The following is a 13,684-nucleotide window of genomic DNA, read 5'->3' on the forward strand; positions in this document are numbered from 1 at the left end:
ACCTATATGGCTGGTTTTCTTATCATGCTGACATGACGCGACGTTTCGCGCGTAGGTAGTTTGTCCGGGAGGCGCGAGTCGCGGCGCGACGCCTCGGCGATAGAAGAAAATCAGCTGTAGTCTTAGTAAAGCAATGAGGGGCCGCTAGGGTGCAAGTATGCAGCTCAAGTTTAGTGGGTAATTCAGGGTAACACGAAAAAAAGCCTTTCGTGAAGGTAACCACTTCAAAGGGTTAAGTTATTGAAGGGGTTAACCCCTTCACGTGGTTACCATAATGAAGGTGTTAACCATTTCGCTGGGTTTCGAGGATGTAACTCGAACAAAAGGTAACACTGCGATATGAGTTACCCCGTGTACGGGTTACCCTGTCAAACGGCTTAACTCTAAAGTGGGGTTGTCCGGTCCCTGTTTTTATTACAGTAATGGCTGAATACGACTTTTCTTTACTGTATAATATTCCTTAAAATGAAATGTGTGCGAATCGCTTACTACATATTTGTGAAGGGGTCGATTCGCGCTCCACTAATGAGATTTGGGCGAATCGACTACAGAAAATATAATATTTTTAGAGGAGTCGATTCGCACGTTACGTGCAACTTTAATTCGTGCGAATCGTCCACTAAGCCCACTGGGAAAATTCTACACGCAAATATTTGAGTTGGTGAAACTATCGTTGCAATATGATTATTTTTATATTTTAAAACGTCAAAATCCATATCAGTTTTGATCTGAATTGATATGGGAACCACTTGAAACTGTGCAGTAATTTTTAAAATGTTGTTTTGATAACACGTTTTGCACTGATCAGGAAAATTAAGAGTGTGTGTGTATGTGAAGTTGAAGTTTATTGACTATATATTCTTCGTATAACGCGGGGAGAGAAACTAGTGAAAAAATGTATATGAATAAGAGAAAACAGTTTTTGTCGGTGGCATGTGGTAAGTACCAAATATTCTGGTTTTTTTTGTCGTCTTAGCAATAGACACGGTCGTGAAAAATTTTGATACATGAACTCCTAAAATATCTGCCCAAATCAAAATTCAAACAAACAGTCAAAATCCGTCTAGTAAGTAGCAGCACTTTTTGTATGTCAGTCAAATTGGACCTAAATCCACCCACTCTTCACCGCTTTCTGAGGTTTTTTAGCTTCGACAAAGTAAATTGTATTTGGTTTTATTTTTAGTCCTGTATATTTGTTGCTGACTGTGCTAAATTGTGTATCCCGGCTGTTATTCCTACATCTTTGACGGTCGTTACAGGTAGTCAGAAGCTTGAAAAAGTCTGACAGCCAGTCTAACCAAGGGATATCGTGTTGGCCAGGTAACTGGGTTAAGGAGGTCAGATAGGCAGTCCCTCCTTGTAAAACACTGGTACTTAGCTGAAACTGGTTGGACTGGTAGCCGACCCCAACATAGTTGGGAAAAGACTAGGCCAATGATGATTATGTTAATTTTAAGTGGACTCGTTGTTCCACCGTCCACTACCCCTTAAATATATAACTAATCGTCGTGAGCATTAAAATAATTGGTATGATTTATATGTACAATATGTGTGATCCACGCCTGCTTGTTCTGAGTCTGGATATTCTTGTGACATGAATGTTAGTGAAACCCTCCGTGATACATGGATTAATTAAAACCCTTAGTACGAAATAAAAAAAATAGATGTAGCGTATGCTCCATCGTATCTTCCATATGTTAAAATCTTTCTCTGATAAAGTCGAAAATATACAAAAAATTAAAATGTCTATAGTCCTCTAGATGTTTTAAAGCGTTCCGATAAATCTGTAAACTTTTGTCAATCATTCGAGATCGACTCGTCTAACGGAGTATTTTAGAGCTGTTGTGACAAGAATACCACCTACACAACTGCCATTCGTCCAGATAAACATAGACATAGTAAGTCTTTGATTGCGTATCCGGCGAAAATTAACAGTGTATTTATGGAAATAATGTAAAAAGCTTGATTATTTGCTGTACCCTTCGATAGTGGAGGGAGTCCGACTATTTACCCTAACTGTCCAGTTAAACTGCCAGGGACCCAATTCTGCTATTTACAATGACCGATGCTTAAGCTTTTTATCGACACAAAAATTGGAAATTTAGTATGGGGCGGTACACTCAAGGTCAATACAATGAATTTTCAATGTTTGTGTTGGCATAAGGTTTAAAAAAATAGGAATAATTTCAAATTTAATCCAATCGCAATCGGGGCCCGGTTATAAGGTTTAAAATTGTCGCACGCTTCAACTTTCTTATAAATGAATAATAAAAAGATAGGTACATAATTGCATTGATCATCAGATTAACTGAGATATAATTTATCACAATCATAATTAAAACGTCACTTGTCACCACCTTAACAGCTAATAGTAAATAATCGACGAGCTATCTAAAATGAACAGCAATTTCTAGAGATCGGACAATTGTTACCATGAAACCGGATGTTGTGTTTACTTAGATTGTTGTGATCTTCATTTATCAAAGATGGGATTTCGGGCTGATTTTGTTACCAAAAGTTATTACAAGAAATCGGGCTAGTATGAGTTGGAATTTATGACTGTAGACTCTTTGGTCTTGTTAAAACGGTAGTAGAACTCCACCATCTATGAAAATTTCAATTGCCTCGTTATGATGGTTCATGAGATGTAGCCTGATGACGGACGGACAGAAGTTGACCTTTATTAATTTGGCTAAACTACCCTTATAAAGGCCAAAATATCTTAAAAAACATAGGCTGCTTAGCTTGCTTGATTCTTGAAAATTTATTGCATCAGGCGAAGCTTTTACAGTTTTAGTGTTATCCAAAAAAACCCTGTTTTGCATGCAGTTCTCTATACATTTGCATGTACTACACGGGATGCAGGTTCGAAACAGACGAACACTCTGTCGCCAGAGAGGATAAAGACACTCTCTGGCGTCTGGTATAGTCTAACATTAATAACAAATCATATGATAGTAGTTTTTAGTAGCAGACAAATAACAAGCAGACGAAGCTAAATAAATGCTGTTCCTAGATGGGAATCGAACTCATGACCCCAGTTTAGCAGTCTAACTAACCACTATGCTTACGAACTAATCAAATAAAAGAAGGTATTTTAAATGCACTGATAGTCCCCAATAATCTACTGCATAATTTAGATTCCATACAAAATTGAAACGTGTTACAAAAGTTATCATCAGATCGGTTTACGATAAGCTTCTATTGTAAATATTATCTCACGATTATTTAACAATCTTATATTTGACACGTGGACGTAGATAATAGCAAAAACTAAATAAACGATAATGGCGCTAATTCTTATTAGTGAATTTGTAAATTTTATTTGTTACCTAGTACTATTTTAATACCTAGATCAAGAGATATGTAAATATTGCTGATGATAAAACAGCTGACAGTAAGAATGGAAGCCATGTTATTCCGATGTGCATGAAACATTGCAGATCAACAAAATAATGTATTTAAGTCTAAGGCTGGCGTCACGGACTGACCGTACACAGAAGACCGGTCCGGGTAGCGACGATCGATGGATGTTAAACTTCTGAAACTAAAGAGTAAAAACGGAATCCCTTTATTGAGGCTACGCTGTCCATCCATTCCCCACTCGGCTGTATATCATGAATTTAAGTTTTTCCGCTATAAAAAAACAGATTGAGATTAAAAAACGTTTCTTTCGGTCATAAAATCGTTGGTGAGTGACCAATCAATTTGAAGGTATCCAACTACACACTGCAAACTAATTCGTCTCTCAACCGATTTGTCTACCATTAGCCTGTTCCTTTGTCTGCACGGATAGCCGAGTGGTTGAGATCACCACGCCAAACCCACTGTGCGCGTCGTGTCGCATTTTCGATCCCTGCGTAGGACAATCATTTGTCTGATCCATGGATGGTTGTTCTGAGACTGGGTGTCATTGTGCACGTGATTTGTATGTTTGTAAATCCCCCGCGACACAAAAAATAAAATTCCTTACTGCGGGAGTCGTAAAAAAAAAAATAGAAAACTCCTATTGTTTACAATTTTTTTGTTATGCTAATAAAGACTTAATCATAATATCAAATCAATAAATTCCATATTGACGAATATACTCATATAATTTCAGTGTACATGGGTCAAATGATAGTGGGATACTCCATGGGATGGACTGCCCCCGTGATACCGAAACTGCAGAACCCTGAGGAAACACCTTTAGAAGAAGTACTGACGGATCCAGAAGCTGCACTGGTCGGGTCTATATTTTTTGTTGGCACAACTATTGGTAAGTCTTTGGTGCTATTTTTGTATATTTCGGAAATGACAAAAAATCTTGATGGATTCAAAGAGGATTTAATACTTGAGGCAGTTTTTGTAAAAGCGAGGTAACCTAAAATAATGTAGGGAGATTAGCTCTTTACTGTCACCCCTCGAGAGAGTGTTAATTTAGTTGATATTTAAGTTCCTTTTTTTCAATCCTTTTCCAGATTCGATATTGCGATCGACAAAATTTTGGGGTTTCAAATTTTTGTTTAAAAGTCACAAAAGTTTTAAACAGTTACTTAATTGCTTTCTTAATTATCTATCTAGTCTTTTACAGCCTTTATCTTCTACTTAAACGATATCACCGTCAGCTAGAATTGCCTCTTTATCAAATTCTGAAGGTCAATAAATTGCATTTTATCTTAATTCCTTATTTCCAAAAAACTACCGTAATGTTACGATTTCTTTCCTCATGCTTTCTAGTAGCTCTAATTGCATTAGGATACTCTCTTGTTTAAATTGTTTTTACACTAAAGCCCATCATTAAAGCAAACGAAACTGGTAAATTTATATTTCCGCAAAGTTCATTTCCCAACAATGTTGGGGTCGGCTTCCAGTCTAACCGGATACAGCTAAGTACTAGTGTTTTATTAGAAGCCATACTACCTAGATCCACGACTTCGTCCGAAAATAATTAGCATCCTATCTCTCCTACATTGCCGTGCCCTACAGGATCCATAATGATATTATGTAACACCGTTCAACATATGGAGTGCAATAAAAGTATTGAGTTTTATTGAGTATCTCTCTTCCACACCTCTTTACCACATCTTCCATTTCTATCTACCATCTATTTCGATTTCCAGGTCCATACATTTCGGGATACGTCTCCAACGTCTTGGGTCGAAAGATTTGTCTTTTTTCGGCCGGTTTGATGACGCTCATTAGCTTGCTGATGTTGGCTCTGGCGAAGACTGTTGCTGTTATATACGTGGGACGAGTCTTCGGTGGAATGGGGACCAGTGTCATCTTCATCATGAGCTTGGTCTATGTTGGTGAAGTGGCGTAAGTATTAAAAATTGTACATCATCTTAATTTATTTTTATAAAGGTTGATTGAATGTACTTTAACAATAAATCCAAAAACGAACTAATATTACTGTCTTTGAAAAAAAATATTAATTAAAACAAATTGGATATAGTTTGTTTTAATATATAACATTAAAATGGTGAACCTCGGATTTCTTTTGTAACCTGTGGAAATCGGGCTAAAAAGGTCAATTTGTTAGGTGTTATGATATGATACTGATAAGTGACGTCACACTTGGTTTCAACCTATTATAATAGAGAAAAGAATACGTCGTACACTCTATTTTTTGTGAATCTGTCTGACTGACTCATTAGCATTTTCGTCCTCACTCACCTATTCTAATTATTAATTTATCTGCTTTTGTTTGTCAAAGACTGAATTCAATTCCACCCTATTAATATATTTAGTGACCATGTCCTCTTTTTTCAGATCAACAAACATTCGCGGCATTTTACTGACACTTGTGGGATTATCCGGGTCAATTGGAACTCTGCTGGTATATTCCTATGGTCCCTTTGTCTCTTACGCAGCAACATCTTGGCTTCCTTTCTCCGTGATTGCCGTTTATATGGCTCTTCTTTATTTTATACCTGAATCTCCTGTATTTCAAGTTATGATTGGTAAGCTATTTTGTGATGTTTTGACTGCCTTATTATGAACTTAAGAACGTAAAGGCAGTTGGTGACATCATCATCTAACATCGTAAATAGTCAATTGACTTCGTATAATCGTCATCGGTTACTTATTTGTCACAATTCATCCGGTTTGTCATGAGTCTGTCTCTATTGTAACAAACATTCTAACAGACAGACTTTGGGTTCGGGACACTAAAAACCTAATATATCAATATCTATTTATTTACCACCTAAAGGGCAACTGCTTATTCATTTAAAATGTACTTATAATTGCTCAAACTAAAGCTAAATTGAAACAGACCAAGGAATTTGAAACTCTCAAAAACTTGCAGGTAAAAGAGACGAAGCCGTAGCCAACCTTAAAGCCCTCGGTAGAGATGACGACATCAACGCTATCTTAGCCTTAAGCAGTGAGAAAGAAAAGAAAAACAACCTCTCACTCTTCACCGACATGTACCGCATTAAATCGAACAGGAAAGCCCTCTTCATCCTAATAACCTTGAACATTCTCCAGCAAATGAGCGGGTATTTCTCCATGATATTCTTTGCAACAACCATCTTTGATTTGTCTGGATCCAGTATGGAGTCACATATCGCCACTATAATTCTTGGTGTGACTCAACTGGTGTCATCGTCAGCTGCTCCATTCTTTATTGAGAATGTTGGAAGGAGACCTCTTCTGCTTATGTCTACTGCTGTCAGTACTGTGAGCTTGGTGAGTGGATTTGCTTTTTATTATTAACCTGTTACTCGCGACTTTGCCCGTTTACAGTTATAGCAGAAAAAAATATCCTCCAACGAAAGCGGGCAAAAGTAAGCTACGAGTATATATTAACATTAACCACGGTTTGAGCTACCTCCATACTAAATGGCATCGAAATCGGTATCCCCGTTTGAGCCTAAAGCGATAAAAAACAAACACCAGACTTTTTTTCAATTACTTGCTTTTTTATGCCTGTTGAAAATTAATGTTTATTATTTTCAGACTACTCTAGGGACTTACTTCTACCTGTACGAGACTTCTCATCCTGTAGCAGACAAGCTCACCTGGCTGTCATTAACATCATTGATTGTATACTCCTTAGTGTATTCAATTGGTAAGTATTTATCGCCAACTAGCTTTACCAGCCAATCAATTAACAATTCAGCCTTTTTAATCAGAGGCGATGTTTTGCTAGCTTCCAGAAACCTTCAAGCAATTCTTCAAATTTGATGTAATGGTTGAAATACGTATTTTTTGGGTCGAGTGGATGGGAGAATCGGACATTTATAGACTAAAATTCGCCCATTTTCCTTCCTTGGCCCGTTGTGTACAGGGGCTAACCCTTTGAAAAATTAGCTGGACTAAGTTTCCTACCATCTATTTGCTCCAGAGTAGTCAATACTTACGTATTGACTACTCTGGAGCATGCGCAGTAGCTTTCATCTTTAGTATAGTTTTTGTGCCAGAAACGAAAGGCAAAACGCTTGTTGAAATACAGGAGATGTTAAATACGTAGTTTGAACTAAATTATTATAGATTTATTATAGGTTTTTGTATTTTCATTATACCCTTCTCTAAGATATTAATCTGCTTTGATAAGATAAAGATTCTAAGATATTATTGTGCCTAGCATAGCTTCTAAAAACCCATAATGGTTTTGGGGTGAGTCTACAAAGAATTGAACTTTTGCAGAAGTTTTCAAAGGTACTAGAGGTGTCCTCGTATCAATATATCGATATTGAACGGTACGTTAACCTTGTCAAACATAATTTGAGTTTACTATTAACAAAGAAAGTCACTTTCATTCATATTTTTCTTTCATGAACTTAATTTGGTGAAGCACAATGGAAGAATTTATATTTTATGTAAGTGAGAACTATGTGTAACATAAAGACCAGTGTGGGTTTTTCTGGTCTGACTTAATAATATCGTTAATGCAATCACAGTTAATTTAATAAATGCGGATATGAGTATGTTTCTTTTTGTTTGTACGCTAGACACTTTTTCACGACTAAACGGGTGGACTGATTTTGATAAAACTTGGTATGGAGGTAAGTAGCTGATACCTAGGATTTACGCTTGGGCAACTTTTACCTTACTTCTTTCTGATATCCAGGCGTTTGAAGCTGCGAAAAACAACTAGTCGAAAAATGAATCTTGTAATTTAAAGTAAAGATATTTCCGCATAAGTATTATACAAACGATGGAATCCACAAAAAATCGCTTTCGCAGGGAACTCCAAAAATAATATAAAAACGGTGATCAATCATGATCCAATGTATTGTGCTCCTATGGGTCGATCGAAAGCACTTATCAATGCTTTTTACACAACACAACAAGTTTTGAGTGCCATAGCGGTTAGGGGTGAATTTAGGTTATTTATTTTTAGGTAAACTGACCTTCAGCTTGGATTTTTTTGGGTATACGATTCTTTTTGAGGGATAGGATACACACCTCTAGCGAAGTAACAGTTCTAAAACCGTTAGTATAAACAGAAAACATGGAACTTGTTCTTCATAAGTTCTAAAGAGAAAGTTACTTAATTTCAGAAGTAGATCTGAAGGTTTCTGTGAAAGTTGATTGAAGCACTGTAGTATTAATTATTTAACACCTGTAACCTACTCAATCAACACAATAAAGATACTTTGACTTTGAAAGTTGTCAAACTCCTCCTCTAATCTTTGTCTTGACCTCTAGGACGCTGCATGAGGAATTGTATGGCTAATTCCTTTGTGGGAATGTGACAGGAAACGACGAACTATGATGTGAGTATAGACATTCCTCATCAGTATAGCATTTGACATTGGCCAAACGCATTATTTATTTATTTATTTACACTTTTATACATTACATTAAATGTACAATGGCGGACTTAATGCCTGAGGCATTCTCTACCAGTCAACTATAGGGTGATGCAGAGATATCAAGAGGTAGGTGTGCCTATAAATAGAGGTCGTAATATATATATCCTAATTAAACATTCATAATGAGCAACGAGTATGTCAATACTTACGTATTGACATACTAAGGAAAATAATACTAATACATAAAATATAGTACATACACATACTTAGATTTAAGAATTAGGACGATGAAGGTTGTAGGGACAACTCGGCTAGACTTTCCAGTAACAGTTTACGAACCCTCACTTTAAATGCCAAACGGTTGAATATTAGTTGAATAACTGATCATTCACACTTATTCCGCTTGTCTTAGTGTGAATGGAAACAAACTGAACTGCAATGAACCAATTAGTTTCGGTAGTGAATATTTTCTTTTAAAAATAAGAGCTCGTATTCACCACGATTTTGGATTTGCATAATGGAGCATACGAGCCTATTATAAAATAATTAAAAGTGGCTCAAAATGGCGAAGGAATCTTCAATGGAGAGTTCTCTAAGGGTATATAAAGCCACTTGGGAAAACTGCGGATGGGTTACAGTCTGACATCAGGTTGTAAAAACACAAGATAAGAAGATTTCTAGGGCATTGCCATTTCGTCCAAACACCTACCTTTAAAATAAAAGCAATTGGCCTCGTAACCTTGGCAGCAGAAAACTGTATTCATGAAAACAAAGCCTCATTGTTAAAAATACAATTTTAAATTAGTTTCATTTTGTCTCCCATCCCTGTGTCTTGTTGAGTTATTGCATTTTTGTTTTAATTGCTATTTAAATTAATAATGTTACCACCTTTTAGTCCTATTGTAAGGCAGTGTTTAATTGTTGTTACTGGTGAGTTCTAATTAATAATTTGTTATAAGAAATCTTCTAATTCTTAAAATCTCGTGTGACGTCACTTCGTTATCAGTTTGTGCATATGAATAATTTCGATTTAATATATAAAAAAAATGTTTTTTTTTTTAATATAAAAGACCTGCAAGATGTTATTAAAAGATACACAAATATTTCAGCAAATCTTACAGTAATATACTTAGGGCTCAGCGTAGGCTGGCCGTCTCCAGTTCTTGTGATGCTGAAAAATAAGAACCAAACCATTCTATCAAGACCTATCACTGACGAGGAAGGATCTTGGGTTGTATCCGCTGGATCCGTTAGTGGACTGATTTGTAAGCATATTCTCTGTTGAAGTACTAAAAAACCACTTAAAGTCAAATAATAATCCCTCGATTTACAATTTTGAAATGGAAACGAACATAAATCTGTCATTTTTAAGGGTTACCGTGGCCCCGGTACACGAAGGGCAAAGGATGGAAAATGGGTGGGTTTTAGACAGAAGAAGTCTGACACTCCTTCCCCTTTTGCCCTTCCGGTCAATCCATTGAACGGAAGGGCAGAAGCTTAAGGAGTCATTTGATACATCCCATCCGAAAAAAAAACAGAAAGAGTGAAGTTACTCTTAAATAAAACAAACATGAAAATTATGATTGTCTTCCAATTCGTATTATAATTAAGTTAAATTTAGCATGGTTACCTAAAACTGCTAGCTTCCTGCTACTGCAAGTTTTGGATGTCTTGAACTTAACGATAACACCAGACAACATTTCTCATTACAGTGAACCTCGGAATAGGCTTCCTGATAGACAAAATAGGCCGAAAATCCTGTATAATCCTGAGTTTTCTCCCGCACTTCGTCACAATATTTCTCGGCATATTTGCTTCGGAAGTATGGTTTTTATTCGCAGCGAGAGCATTTGATGGTATTGGGAACTGTTTGATAATCACCACCGTACCTACCTATGTCTCAGAAATTGCTAGCGTGAGTATTTTGTGATAGTAGGACATATATAAGTTTTTTTCTTTTAGAGGTTGGTATATAATTGGGTAATAAGTCTCATAGAATCTAACATTGATTAAGCTTATAGCGCTCCACTGCTGAATACAGGCATCCCTCAAGTTGCGCCATTTAGGACCATTTATTTAAATCAGGAGTTGTACACTTTGATGAACTTTAAAGTCAAATAAAAGGTTATGGTACCGAAACCTTTAAGTGAGGTTTCAACTCGCTTTTGGTCAATTTTTGTAATAAATATTACGATTTATGCAAAATAAAATAGTTCAGTATATATTATGGTCAGCGAGCCACCTATTAAAATCTTTTTTTACCTTTTCAGAAGGAATGCCGAGGAGCTCTCGGGTCTGTCTTTCAAATCACTTGTGCAATCGGTATATTGGTGATCTACGGGATTGGTCCCTTCATGTCTTACCATTATCTGAACTATGTGATCCTAACGATAACCGTCCTTATAGCTATTCCAATATGGTTCATACCGGAGACTCCGTATTTTCTTTATTCTAAAGGTAAGCCTGATTTCATACTTTTCTTCATTTTTTTTTTAAATTCATTGTAAGGAATTTAATCCTTGTATCGTGAGGGGTTAAAAAAGCACACAAATCACGTGCACATAAATACCTAGTCTCATAACAAGCATATGTGGATCACACAGTTGTCCCGCGCGGGGATTGAGCCCGTGACCGTGGGCCTCAACCAGTCAGTTAACCGTGCAGTCACTTCTTGTCTATTCATTTACTTAGGCGATGTCAACTGATCTAAATATCTCAGTATAGTCACAAAAAACTTTACAACCTTGATAGTACACTGTGTAAGAATCTGAATGTGTTTAGCTGGTGCCTGACAGACGAATCTACATTGTGCCGGAGCCGTGATTTGAAGCTGAAACACTGAAACATCAAAATGTTTTTCTTTAAAACTCTTATTCAAACCACACAATAAATGACTCCAATCAATATTGCTAACATGTTATGAGTAGGCGTGTATTATGCTGTTCATTATTATTCAATTTTAGGGCGAGTCGAAGAAACAATTAAAGTACTAACATACCTTCGAGGTTCAGAAGCACTAGCTCACGAAGAGCTCAAAGAATACTCGCGAAGACCAAAAATGTCCAAACGAGAGATCTTTCAAGACAAAACGACTCTCAAAACTTTGGGAAAAGTATTATTTTTGGGTTCTTTCATGGAACTGATCGGTTTCAATGCTGTAATGTTTTACATGCAGACTGTATTACAATCAACGCAGACATCTGTGAAAGAAGAAATAGCTTCTGTTGTAAATGGGTTCATACAATTGATTGCTTGTTGCTCCACCATTTTGCTGACCGATAAGTTTGGAAGAAAACCTTTGTTGGTGACCACTTTAATTGGAATCGCTGTTGGGATGGTAAGATCTATTTTGGATCTAGAACTTGACCAATATAAAGAGAACTGCGTAGTATTACTAGCGCAGTTTTACTAGTTTGTAGAGTTATGGATAGGTATTGGAACTGGTATTAGGAAACGAATGGCTGAGTCAGGATTTAACTGATGGCTTTTGCTACGTTAATACGTAGCGTGGTCCGTCATGTTTTGACACTTGCATGATAAATTCTATATTGCTATGTTGACGGTTTTGAGATCCAGATATCCAAAACACAAAAAAGATGAATTAAAAAACATTAAAGGTCTACAACCTGTAGTGACCCAATATTATTTCTTAAACCTAATTAACTATATCCTAAATTTATTAATATTATTATAAACTTGAATACATTCCTTAGCGCGAGAGTACTATAAATAAAAAAACATAGCCATAAAACATAGATAAGTAAAACCGGCAAGCTGTTGATGATACAATTTTGTTAACAGTTTGGCTTGGGTGTATTCTTCAAACTTCAAGAGGATGAATATCAAATCTGTGGATTTTTAAACTTTTTGCCGCTCCTGTCCATGATGCTGGTTATTTTCTGCTTTAGTGCAGGTACGTTTTTATTCTTAAGTTCTTTAAATCGTTTTTGTTTTTGAAAGTTTGTCATAAAAAGCGACTCGTTGGAGTATGAAAGTTATGGTTTGTAATTAGTTTATTAGTGTGATATAATCGGAAATATTAACAAGACCCACCAATTTGTAAACTCTGCTGGACAATTTTTTTTTGCCGTTCTGTCTACGTAATGATTCACACTGATTGAAGGGCTATCGTTTTTTAAACTGTCAAGTTTGATCGAGATACTCTACCTTTGCCCTTCGTGCATCGGGGCCACGGTAACCCTTTCGGACTAACCCGCTGCCGGGTACAGAACGCTAAAAACGCCAAAGTTACCATTTCAAACAGCATCTATCTCACAGCTATTATTCTTTCAGGAATCGGATCTCTCTTCTGGACCCTCGTGGCGGAATTATTCGACGGCCCAGCCCGAGCTATCGGCATGTCATCAAGCATATCCATTGCATTTCTATTTGTGTTCCTAACTACTAAATACTTCGTTAATATCACTAACCTCATTGGTACCCCTATAACCTATTGGGTGTTCAGTGTTAATTGCCTAATAACATGTGTTTTTATTATATTCTTTATTCCTGAAACTAAAGGGAAAAGTTTTGCGGAAATTCAAAGGGAATTGGAGAAATAGGTTTTGTGTGCTTTAGAATGAGGTTGATAATAGTTTAACTGTAGTGGTAGTTTAAGATAAATAAATCATTTATTCAGATGTACATGTAAGAGTAAATTCTATTTAATTGTGGTGATATAAACTTGTTTTAGTGGTTTGATCCCGAAGCAAGCAAGCACGCAAGTGAATTTCTGTTCTAAGATACTGTAAATTAGAGCTAGCATTGTGATCGTCATCAAATCTTCCCTGTAATATTGATAGAGGGGTTATATTATTATGCGGAGGTATTTAATCATTTGTTTGTTGTGTGATTGTGTTAGCGAGACCGCTTACTACAATTAGTTGAGAACCGTGTCTTAACTGCGTAATTAAATACATCTTACTGCTTATAATGTT

The 13,684-nt window shown here is 36.4% G+C and overlaps 1 protein-coding gene across 2 annotated transcripts; it reads left to right on the forward strand.

The window, feature by feature from the left end:
- The first annotated feature begins 724 nt into the window (after nt 1-724).
- Nucleotides 725-13,680, forward strand: LOC113494819 (facilitated trehalose transporter Tret1-like). Of its 2 annotated transcripts, none has more exons than XM_026873304.1 (11): nt 725-938; nt 4,103-4,258; nt 5,103-5,301; nt 5,755-5,945; nt 6,293-6,675; nt 6,946-7,057; nt 10,460-10,662; nt 11,018-11,204; nt 11,711-12,084; nt 12,549-12,660; nt 13,041-13,680. In XM_026873304.1, exons 1-11 carry the CDS (start codon nt 896-898, stop codon nt 13,307-13,309), a joined length of 2,229 nt encoding a protein of 742 aa, XP_026729105.1. In that variant the 5' UTR covers nt 725-895; the 3' UTR covers nt 13,310-13,680. The 2 variants fall into 2 exon arrangements, with proteins under 2 accessions (XP_026729105.1, XP_026729106.1); XM_026873305.1 differs by having other exon boundaries at nt 11,021-11,204.
- Nucleotides 13,681-13,684: the final 4 nt, after the last annotated feature.

Source organism: Trichoplusia ni, chromosome 6, assembly GCF_003590095.1.
Source record: "Trichoplusia ni isolate ovarian cell line Hi5 chromosome 6, tn1, whole genome shotgun sequence".
NCBI lineage: Eukaryota > Metazoa > Arthropoda > Insecta > Lepidoptera > Noctuidae > Trichoplusia > Trichoplusia ni.